This window comes from Dipteris shenzhenensis, chromosome 8, assembly GCF_047967505.1.
Source record: "Dipteris shenzhenensis isolate YYH24624 ecotype China chromosome 8, Dip_SZ_1.0, whole genome shotgun sequence".
NCBI lineage: Eukaryota > Viridiplantae > Streptophyta > Polypodiopsida > Gleicheniales > Dipteridaceae > Dipteris > Dipteris shenzhenensis.
This window is the reverse complement of record NC_141603.1, coordinates 32,831,293-32,843,470: the sequence shown is the minus strand read 5'-3', so window position 1 is coordinate 32,843,470 and position 12,178 is coordinate 32,831,293. Positions and strand designations below refer to the sequence as shown.

General features: G+C 52.2%; 1 protein-coding gene across 1 annotated transcript in view; it reads right to left on the bottom strand.

The window, feature by feature from the left end:
* Window positions 1-363: 363 nt before the first annotated feature.
* LOC147899398 (NAD(P)-binding Rossmann-fold superfamily protein) overlaps window positions 364-12,178 on the bottom strand; it is a 34,037-nt gene continuing 22,222 nt past the window's right edge. Inside the window, exon 5 of the mRNA XM_087378604.1 lies at window positions 364-1,132. Within this exon, the coding sequence (XP_087234730.1) occupies window positions 674-1,132 (459 nt within the window). The 3' untranslated portion in view covers window positions 364-673. The remainder of the gene's footprint in view (window positions 1,133-12,178) is intronic.

Here is a 12,178-nt window from a genome sequence, read left to right as displayed (position 1 = left end):
TGACTCTAGGCCCACTTTCCTACTGCTTGCTTTAGCAAGCTTTTTTGGCTCTTCGGCATTCACCCATAGAAGCCTGAGTTTGATATTTTCTTTACATGGGTTCGATATTGGGCACTCTTGACTCTGTGGAAAGAAAGGAACCACAAAGTCATTGTGTGTGTGTGTGTGCATTATATATATATATATATATGAGAGAAAGAGAGAAATCTGTGTACGTGCGTGTGTATGCATGTGAGTGCAAATAATAACAATATACTTCCGTTTAGCAAAAAGTGCGCATGCAGGGGAGGGGGGGGGGTAAGTGGGGAAGGGATTGTGTGTGCAATAATTGCAATTAAAAAAGGCATCCTCATACATGCCAAGGAAAAACAAGATATCCTCATGCTATAAAAATAGAGCTAAAGAACAAACACGCAAAATTGAAACTCTGTTCAATGATTTTCATGGAATCCCAAGACCCACACTTTCCTAGATCATTAAAGGTTATCAAGCGTGGCCTTCAGATATACATGACGAGCTATAAATACAAATGGAATCATGTGATATTTCTCTTGATCTTTGTATCAACAACCAGCAAGATGGAAAGCCTAAAACCAATGTTTCAAAACCAAACTTCCACATTGAACCATCCACTTAATTGGCCAAGTGCCAGGCAAACATGGATCCCTTTAAATTAGTGCTTATCTTGTGATCTTTCTCTTGACCTTTGTATCAACAACCGGAGAGATGGAAAGCCTACAATCAACGTTTGCCAAAACCAACCTTCCGCATTCAAACGATCCACTTTATTGGCCAAACGCCAGGCAAACATGGCTTCCCCCAGGTGCACTAAGGACGCAACTATGAAAACAGCCTGTACCATCCTCTTGCTTCTAAATATAAAGATTGCCACTGACCTGATACACTCAAAAACACCCATAAAAGGAGGAGGTACAAAAGCAGCAAAAAATGTCATCACCATTCCTACAATAACAGGTATCCAGAAGTGCAGTTCAGGTGACAACAGATCCCTGGCTTGTCTTTCTTTCCAGTATTCTATTGTTCTTTTCATGCCCTCCTTCTGATCTGTAAATGGCACATAGCCCAATTGTTGTCTTGCCTTAAAAATAGAGAAAAAATGAGTGATCCCAACCTGCATCACACAAGGTCAATTTCAATCATCCCTTGGGCAAACATAAATGCCACCCCTACCCTTCAAAATCCAGATATTGCTTTATGCAGGAACAAATTCAAACTCACAGCATAAAAACAATGTGTAAGAGCATAAAGATCGGACTTAACTTCAAAATCCAGATATTGCTTTATCCAGAAAAGCATGGTACTCATTGCATAAAGAAAAACATAAGATGCAGTCTTACATATTATCACCTAACATGGCGATTTTCACAACATTGCAAAACATCACCACCACCATGCATATGTGTTCACTAGTTAACTACATTTCGACTAAATTGCTCAGCCTTCCACACTCCGTCTAGTTCGATGTCAGACACATGCATACATGCACACAACACATACAGGCGTGTGCCTTCTCATGCACTCCCACCTTATACATTATATTACAAAAGTGAATCCTTGTTAGGTAACCCAGTGAGCTCAAATGCTTGAAAATTGCAGCCCTTTATAAGGTTGCAGAGCCATAACCCTTCTCCTAGCTACATATGGTAAGTAATGTGTTTACCTCTGGAATGGAGAACTTGTCGGACACTGAGAAATTTGGAACCCTAAAATTTCTCATGCCTTGAATTCTCATGGCACTTTTTCCCCCACTGCTTTTACTTAGCTCACATTTCATCCTGCCAGCTTCATGTTGCACAAAATGTATACCAGCAGTGCATGTTACGAGTCAGAAAAAATGCACCTAATATCAAGCTTCTTGTGTGCTATTCGATGGGGCCATACTCACCCAACTCAACTTTATTCCTATTTGTTTTGGTCCATGGAGGTAATTAACCTATATTTTATGCGTGGGTTAACCTTTTAAGCTTATGTCTAAGAAGAGTGCACATTATATGAAGAGGAGATTCGAACCCATAATCTTTTATTTCACACCCTTGAGCTACCACTAAGCTATAGAGTAGTATAGCATCAACTAAAGATACATATAGTATTATAAATCTCACCTCACGTGGCTCCTTCTTTAATGCCCCCTACTTCCATTATTCTTTAATTGGATCTCCTTCCCTCCCCCCTTTATCCCTTAGTTTAATCATGGCCTTGCCATCTTCCTTTTCTCCCCTCTTCTTTTCTCCACAACTAATTAATAGGAATTTCCATTTTTTCAATGTTATGGGGACATACTTAAGTAACTTGGTTGTTTACCACTCTTCAATCAACATGACACTATTACCTGGTAGAGTGATCGAGCAATGACTGCATGCCTGTCCATGAACTTCCTCAAGGAGCTGGCAAGATGCGTAACTAGCAGTGACCACTGGCCACTTTATTACAAGTTACTTTTTTTATGTATGTCCCGATACCATGTCTAGACATTGGCCGAAGGCTATGCCATGGTTTGGACCATAGATGGATCTTGAGGGGGTTGAGGGAGATTCCTCATTTCTTGCAATTTCTGAGCAATTCTTCTAGACATCACAGCAAGGAAGGTGTTCGGATTGCAAGATACGCTTTGCGAATGCTTATCTACACAAATGATGTGGTATCCTTCACAGAGGACAAGGAGAACCTTCAAGCACATTTGGATGCACTGTGAAAATTCTGCAAACACTCAAGAATGTATGTCAGATAAGACAAAAGTAATGGTGATTAGGAAACATGTGGATGTCACCTTTGAAAGGGAAATCTGTAGAAACAATCGACACATAAATATCTACAATTGGATTTCACAGACAACTACAAGCGTGGAAAGGAGGACTCTAGGAGGTTTGAAAGATTTATAGCTTCCAAAATGAATGCAAGAAGGCACATCTGCAGAATTGGAAAATGAGAAAGTTTCTGTACACCATACTTGTGCAGACAATAATCCTTTACGTTTACCTAGCTTGGGCACCCTGGCTCTCTAGGATATACTAGGAAAGAATAGAAACTTTACATAAACGTTTTCTGATAAGCGAGTTCGGAGTCAAGGCACAGACTCCCTACCCATCCTACTGGCTGAAATAGGTATGATACCTCTAGAAGGGGAAGCATTATGTCAATTCATGGCTTACCTCAACAAAGCCAAGAAAATAAATTGCCCGTAGGATACCACACAAGGCGATGGGAAGGTGCGCATATCATGGGTTGGCACAGAGAGAGATGAAGTGGATGGAATCATGGGGTATTACAGCTGCTGATATTCCTGAAGATACATGTGAAATCAGGGAGATTGTGACACAGAAAAGCTACAGAAACTATGGCAAAACCCAAGGACAAAAATGCAGTTCTACAAACAGGAAATTAACTCAATGGACAGCTATGGAAAGCATCAGAACCAATTCACAAGATCTTGAGATAGAGAAGGGTAGGTGGGCCTGCAAAATCTGCCCCACAGGGTAGGTAGAAAAGGAGCAGCATGTACTTCTAAGATGTAGAGCCTATGCACATATCAGAGAAGGTTATGGAGTAAGCAGAGATAATCTGAAAAAGCTACTGGAGCAGCCAGCCAAAAAGCTAGGAAGCTACTTGAAAGAGATTTGGGAACACTGCAACAAGTATTGGGACCAACACACAAGCTAGCCCAACAAATACTCACTACGTAACAAGTCTGTAATATTTTCTCTCACTAGATGTATGGATCGCTATTAGTTGATACTGATCACCAGTCCCATCAATCCTGAAGGGTCTCACGAGGACCTTTCATACAATCATATCATCTCTCTCTCTCTCTCTCTCTCTCTCTCTCTCTATCACCAGTCCCATCAATCCTGAAGGGTCTCACGAGGATCTTTCATACAATCATATCATCTCTCTCTCTCTCTCTCTCAGGTTTTATGCCACCACTGCAGCCATTGCAGTGGCACCTGTGAGGGAAAGAGGGGAGTGGAACGTTAGGAGACAGAGACACAAGGAGTGTGGGTGTGTGAGAATGCCTTGAGCCACACCACAAACTCACAGGTTTTATTAGGATTAGGTATTCACCCTATGACTGTCTTAAGACAGTCATAGGGGTCGTAACATTTTAAAGGGTGGCAATGTGCCTTTACCCCAACAACCTCCCACCTAAAGGCCAATGTGCCTAAAGGGGAGAAAATAATAAAAATTACAGCAATATACAGTTACTGTATACAAGACCATAAAATAAGAATGGTCTCATCCTAATCCCATGATGCGGCGACAATGTGCAAACCGCTCTGTAGGCAAGCTCTTAGTGAGCAAATCTGCAGGATTATCATCAGTGTGCACCTTCACAAGCTCAAGCTGCTTGTCCTCCAGTACCTCTCTGATAAAATGATATTTCACATCTATGTGCTTGGTCTTCTTATGAAAGACCGGATTCTTTGCCAACATGATAGCACTCTGACTATCACAATGCAAAACTGGTATATCTCCTGTAATGCCCAAATCTCCCACCAGCCGAGTAAGCCATATTGCTTCCTTGCAAGCCTCAGTGGCTGCAATATATTCAGCTTCAGTGGTTGACAGTGCAATGCATTTCTGCAACCGAGATACCCATGATATAGCACCTCCTACAAATGTGAAAATATAACCGGTAGTAGACTTCCGGTTATCTGCATTCCCTGCATAGTCTGAATCTGTAAAACCATGCACCAATGCATCCTGCCTACCATAGCATATGCACAAGTCTTTGGTACCCTTAAGATACCTCAAGACGCCTTTCATTGCTTCCCAGTGCCGCTTGCCTGGATTTGCCATATACCTGCTGATGACTCCCACCGCAAAAGCAATATCCGGACGAGTGGCAACCATGGCATACATCAAAGAACCAACTGCAGATGCATACGGAACCTTGGCCATCTCAGCCTTATCATCATCTGATCTGGGGCTGTCCTTACGGCTGAGTTTTAAATGTGGAGGCAACGGGGTACTAATAGACTTCCCCCCCTCCATTTTAAACCTCTGCAGTACTTTGCCAATGTACTCTTCCTGTGACAGAAACAAAAGTCCCTTAGACCTGTCACGAGTAATCTGCATACCTAGTATGTGATTTGCATCACCCAAGTCTTTCATGTCAAAAGACTTATGTAGTTGCTTCTTCAAAGCAATAATCTCCTGCTGAGATTTGCTGGCAATCAGCATGTCATCCACATATAGAATGAGTAGCATCAAACTGCCATCCTTTGCCCGTTTGGTGTACAAGCAATGATCGGTTTCACACCTATGATACCCTTGGGACTGCATGAAGGCATCAAACTTCTTGTACCATTCTCTTGGCGCCTACTTGAGTCCATACAAGCTCCTCTTGAGCTTACACACAAGCTGCTCTTTCCCTTTAACAGCATATCCCTCTGGCTGACTCATGTAGATCTCATCATGGAGATCTCCGTGAAGAAAAGCAGTCTTCACATCCATCTGACATAAATCCATGTCCTCATGAGCAACAAGAGCTAACACTGCTCTCAAAGTAGTCATCTTGACTACAGGGGTTTTGCTCCTGCGAGCTTCCCCCTCCCCCTCCGTACCTCTACCTCCCCTAGCCCCTCCTCCTTGCCTCGACCTCTCTCGCCCCTACCTCTCCGCCCTCACCTCCCCTCACCCGCCGCTGCCGCCGCGCCCTCCCTCGCCACCCCCGCCTCACCTCCGCCTCACCCCTGCCCTCCGACCTCACCCCCCCCTCGCACCTCCGCTCACCCCCTCGCACCTCCGTCTCACCCCCCCCCTCACCGCTGCCTCTCCGCCCTCACTCCTCACACCCCGCCTCACCCCCGCCTCGCTCCGCCCCCCCTCGCTACGCTCACCCCCTCGCCGCTCCGTCCCCTCTCCCCTCGCCCTTCCGCTCCACCCCGCCCCGCCAGCACTCCACTCACCCCCCGCCTCCCGCTTCGCCCCCTCACCACTCGCCTTCCACCCCCGCCCCCTCTCGCCTCTCCGCCCTTCCGCTCCACCCCCACCTTCCCCTCCTGCCCTCCGCCCCCGCCCCCCCCGCCCCTTCGCTCCACCCCTTCCCCCCGCCCCCCGTCCGTCCTCCCGCCCCACTCCGCCTCTCCTCCGCCCCCGCTTCCGTTCCCGCCTCCCCACCTCACCCGCTCTCCGCCCCACTCCTCCACCCCGCGCCACCTCCGCTTCCTGTCCTCCCATCCCGCTTCCTCCGCCCTCCATCCTTCCCGCCACACCCAGGCTCCACCCTCCCGCTTCTACCCCCCCCCCCCTTTTTTGGGTGGCAGCCTCTTCCTCATCGGAAGCCTCGCAGTTTGTCTTGGCGGTATGGCGACTCCCTGCCCGGAACCGGAGGCCCAGACGGACCCTCCCTCTCCAGATGCCTACCGCGTCATCCTGACAGAGCAACAATCATCTCGGGTTCAGGAGGTTGCCAATGACTTTGCCCTTACCTCTGTTTATGGCAGAGTCATTGGACATTCCCCCTCCAGATCAGCCATCAGGGACTAGCTTCAGTCCACTCTCATGCTAGAGGACGGCCATATTGAGGAGGTGGCCCTTATGGGAAGGGGCATCTTCTGGCTCAAACTCTCCAATGCGAAAGCTGCGAGCAACCTGATTGCTGGCTCCCCCACGTCAGTGGATGGAAAGATTACCATGATAGTCCCGTGGTACCGTGGATTCAGCGCAGCGGATTTTGATGCTCGGTTCCGTATACCTCGCCATCCAGTGACGCTAGTTTTTCCAGGTCTTGCTGCTGAGCTGCGGCCGATTGTCAGGGACCTGGGCTCCCACTTTGGCTAGGTTATGCACGATACTTTCGCCGATGCGATGACTACAGCAGGAGCCCCCCGAGTCCGTGTGGCTGTGGCGGATCCTGCGACTCCCGGCAGTGATCGAGATCGTGACAGATGCCGGCAGCATCACCCAGAGCATGGTAGTCACCGGACAGCCAGGACAGTGTCTGAGGTGTCACGGCTTTGGGCACCTGGTGGCTGTTTGTCCACGCTTCGCCAGCTCTTCTCGACCTCCCCCGCCCCCTCCCCCCCCCTCCGGGCAGCCACGCCAGGAGGAGCAGAGGCAGCCGGAGTCCGGACCAGAGTTAGCTGGCGGCTGGACTGAGGTTAGAAGGAAAAGAGGAAAGAACAAGAAGATTTCTGATAAAGGCAAGGAGGCAGAGGTTACCCAACCTGCAGCTGCACCTCAGAGACCCGACAGGAAACCGCCCCAGGGACCTGGGAGAGCATCTTCTTCGACGGTAGCCCGCCCTCCACAGCCTCAGGTCCCCCTCTCTTCCTCTCCCCAGCCTCTTCCCATTCAGCCCCAGCCCATCCCCCAACTGCACCCCATATCTCCCGACCCGCAGCTTCAGCCCCCTCCTCGTCCTCCTCAGTCTTCTCCCCCTCCTTCCCAGCCCCAGTTCCAGATGCATCCCCATCCCTCCCCCCCCCCCGCCTCTTTCGGCTCTCCCGCAGAGCTAGCCGCACCGACGGTCCCTCAGCCGAGGGCAGCCCCCGCTCCCCCTCCTCCTCCTCCGCTAGTCGCCCCTGAGGAGTCTGAGTTGCCTATTCCCCAGCCTCCTCCCCCTCCCCCTCCGTTGGCAGGTCACCCTGAGTCTACACCACCACCGGAGCAGGCTTCTCTGTCCGCTAGCCCCTCAGTGGCAGACTCTGACAGGCCTCAGCTTCAGGAGAGAGAGCTCCCCTGCGACTTTTACAGATCTGGCCCCTGGGACTACTTGGATGTGGCCGACCTCGGGACCTTCCCTGCTTGCCTCGACATCAGTATCTTCCTGCTCCGCAAAGGGGCGGATGGGAAGATAGCCGCCTTGGCCCCTAGGGATGGCCCTAGCTTTGCTTTCACGTTCCTTAGCGACGGCACCGAGACCTGGACAGCCGACTCGGTCTCGGAGGCTCTCAGGGAGCAGACGCATGCTCAGGTTTGTAGGCCCGTCCGGTGGGCAGCTTCTCGAGACTCGGTGGTCCGAGGGTGACGTGCGCCTGCGGTGGCGTTGCGCCGCCAAACGCTTCAGACTGATTGTGATCCTCAGGCCCCCCTGTCTTGGCCCCTCCCCCAAGATGTCAGAGCCTGGACTCCTCAGAAACTCCGTGCCTTCTACGGGATGTCCACCTCAGAGATCTCGAGTTGGCTCGAGAAAGCTTTCGTTCATGGTACCAAAGGCCTCTCGCCTTTGCTGAAGGTGTTGAAGGACGAGCAGGACGACCCCTTTCCCCTCCAAACCTTCCCATAAGCGTCAGCGCCTCCACTCCGAAATGTCAGCTTCTTCTTCGACTTCGACCGCGAGCAGACAGTTGTTCGCAACCTCCCAGTTCTCACCATGAGCCTACACCTCGTATCCTGGAATGAGAACGGGTTTCACTCTTCTGGCACCCATGGTCCTAGGAAGCTCATTTTGAGACAGGAACTTCAGCCAGCAGTGATTGGTCGTTTGGATGTACTTCTGCTCCAGGAGCACAAGCTTTCTGCGGCTCACTCCCGTAGATGCGGGAAGATTCTCCCTGGACGCTCTCACACTTATTGGGAGCCCTCGATCGGCGCACTGGGGAGGAGTGGTGGTGTCTGTACTTCCGTGGGCGAGCAGCTAGCCCAGGGAGTTTTCGGTCATGGCACGTTGATACCAGGCCATGCCCTTTGGGTAGGCCTGGAACTGGAGGGCTCCAGAGTTGGAATCCTCAACATTTATGCTCCAGCAGATCTCCGTTGCAGAGCCACCTTCTGGAGGACACTTACAGGGATTCTCCCAGATATGGATTCCTGGATTGTTGGAGGTGACTTCAACAATCTGGAGACCTTGGAGGACCAGCAGGGCAGAGGACCGGAGTTTACAGGTATGTCTCAGGCAGAGCAGTCCGCTTGGGACTCTTTTATCTTTGCGACAGGAGGTAGGGACAGTTGGCGAGACCCGTCCTTCCGGCGTTGGCACGGGAGCTTGGACTTCTCATGGGGCTTCCACAGGGAAGGAGGCAGACTCCTGGAGAGGCTGGATAGATTTTATGTTAGTGATTGGGCCATCAGCAGAGGCGGTCAGGCAGGTATAGTTCCAGGGACGACACTTTCCGACCATGCGCCTGTGCTCTTATCATTAGACTCGGCAGCTCAGGCCCTTCCCCCCCGCTCATGCCGGATTTCCAACTCCATTTTCTCGAGGGAGGACGTGCGCAGCAGTATATGCAGTCTTTGGGACAGAGACTGGGGCGAGTGCGTGGATCTGGTTGATTCGGTGGCGCAGGCTTTGCAGGAGTCCAGCCAGATCTGCCAGCTCGCAGCCCTACAGGTTCGACAGGAATGGTGGGGTAGAGAGAGAGCTCTTCGGAGGGACCTCGCCTCCATTCAGCGACTCCAGCAGGCATCCCTGGGCTCGGAGGAGCTTCGGATCCAGGCCCTTCGAGCCAGAGCCCTTCTTGAGGAGACACTCCAGCCTCGCTCAGAGTTTTCCTATCACGCCTCTCTCTCCTTCTGGGCTCGGAAGGGTGACCGGATGTGCAGGGAGTTCTTCAGGATGCATGGCCAGAGAGTTGCAGGCGATCAGCTTCGGAGTCTCAGGACAGCGGAGGGACACATCGTTACGGATCCGGGAGAGGTCTTGGGGTTGGCCACCGACTTCTACAGGACCCTTTTCCACCAGGAGCCGCTTGCCCCCCCTCGTACTCGACGTGCCCGTGAGGAGGTGTGGAGGCACATTCCATCCCTGGTCCAGCCTAGCATGCAGGCGACGTTGGCACCGTTCACCACGGATGAGATGCTGGAGGCCTTGATGGCCATCGATGGGCAGAAATGCCCAGGTGAGGATGGGCTATCCCGGGCATTCTTCACCTCCTTCTGGGACCAGATCCATCAGCCCCTCCTAGCAGCTCTTCAGAGGATTTTCAGCAGCGGTTATATGCCAGAGAGCCTCTCCTCGGGACTGATTTGCCTCATCCCGAAGGGAGGAGATAGACAGGAGATCCGTCAGTGGCGCCCGATCACTCTCCTTACCACTGCCTACAAAATCCTCGCCAAGATGATCAGCGCCAGAGTTCTCGGCCTCTACTCCCAAACCTCATTCATGACACTCAGACAGGCTTTGTCCAGGATCGCAGTATCCTGGATAATGTCTTCACCTTTTCAGAGGCGGCGGAGTGGGCTCAGCACAGCGGATCACACCTTGCCATCCTACTTCTCGACTTTGAGAAGGCCTACGATCGAGTGGACTGGTCCTTTCTGGAGGGGACTCTGGAGCAGCTAGGTTTCCCATCAGGTTGGATTCAGGGTATTTCAGCTTTGTACAGGACAGCTTCTAGCAGAGTCATCATTGGCGGCAGGATGGGTGAGCGTTTTAGCTTGGAGAGATCAGTGCGTCAGGGCTGCCCCCTTGCTCCTTACCTGTTTCTCTTCTTCGCCGAGGCTATGACTTACTACCTTCGGGCGAGGTCTACAGGGATCAGGGGTGTTCGCCTTCCACTCCGGGAGGACACGGAGCTCTTGGACTCGGAGTACGCGGATGACACAGCCCGGAGAGGGTGAGGATGGCCCTGGAGGTCTTCTGTTCGGCTGCTGGTGCGAAAATCAACTGGAACAAATCAGTTGGTTTTCTCACAGACCCCGGGGCGTGTTCTCAGTGGGGGAGGTTTTTGGGTTTCAGGTGGATCCCACGGGGACAGACAGCTAGATACCTTGGTTTTCAGGTCGGCCTGGACATCACGCCAGCTCAGCAGTTTCTCCCGGTGCTAGATTCCATCCGACGGAAGCTGGCTTTCTGGAGCACTGCTAAGCTTTCCCTTGCAGGTCGTGCCCTGGTAGTCAACCAGGTCCTCCTAGCCACGGCTTGGTATGTGGCTTCCTGTTGGTGTTTCTCGAGATCCAGCGTGGCACAGCTTAGGAGGCTGGTTCGGAACTTCCTTTGGTCCGGGGAGGATGGCCTCAGAGATACCAGAGCCAGGGTTGCTTGGCAGACAGTCATTCTTCCGCAGGCTGAGGGTGGCCTGGGGGTCATCGATCCAGAGCTTCAGAGTCAAGCCTTGTTAGGCAAGCTAGTCATCCGCGGTTTGACCCCGGGGGGGCAGACGTGGAAGATGCTACTTCAGCATGGGGTCGGTTCTTGTGTCCCGCGCCGAGGTGGAGAGTGGCTCCCGTCCCTCAGGTGGATCTTCACTTCCGCCCCGCTCACTCAGCCCCGTTCCCCACTCGTTCGTAGCCTCCTCTTGGTTTGGAGGCGGCTCCACCTCAATCTCATTCAGTCCCCTCCTAGCTGTCAGGAGGAGATCGATCGCCAGCCGCTTATCTGGAATGATCAGGTCAGAGATGCCGAGGGCCTTCAGTTGGGGGAGAGATCACATATCAGGTGGGATGGCTGGATGAGGGGGCCAGCCCGGTCCCTTCGAGTTTGGAGGGACACGTACAGACATTTGGAGACGGCTGATCTCGCAGACGCAGCTGGAGGTGCACGTGGAGCCCAGGCGAGACGCATGGAGATCGACGGCGCGATCCCAGCTGATTGGTTGGTTCCACCTGAGCCTCAGATCCTCATGCCTGGTGACGACCGTTGGCTGGGACAGTTCACCCCCCGTGGCATCCCACTGGTGGTCGCAGGACGTATGGACGACTCCTCTATTTCCTTCTTCGCGGTTATGGGGGATGGACGACTCAGGAGAGAGGATGCGCTCATCGACCCCCTACTCCCATGGCGAAGGGTTCGGGTCGTAGGCCTTTTGGGGAAGGTCTGGCGTACCGATCCTAGCATTGAGCAGGATCAGATGCAGCTTTGGCGACTCTGGCTCTGGGAGAGGCGGGCCTTGTCAAAGCTTGATTGGGACCCAGGAGAGTGGAGATGGCCAGAGATTGTGATAGGACAGGGGCCAACCTCCTTCTTTGCCTACAGCACGACTTTGGGCAGGCGAGTTCTTGGGAGGATGCAGAGCCGCCCCCCCACCCAGCGGCCCAGCTGGTATGCACAGGGTATTTCCAGGTTCTTTTTGCAGGCCTTCTGGAAGGCCTTGTGGGAGAGCTGGCGGCCGCGGAAGATCTCCTACTTCCTGTGGCTTCTTGCCCACAAAGGTCTTCCAGTGGGAAGCTGGTTGCGGCAGATAGGCCAGGACGGACGCTGTCAGATCTGCCATGAGGATGAGGAGTCACCAAAACACTGCCTGTGGAGCTGCACTCGCGCCCAGGAAGTGTGGAGGTG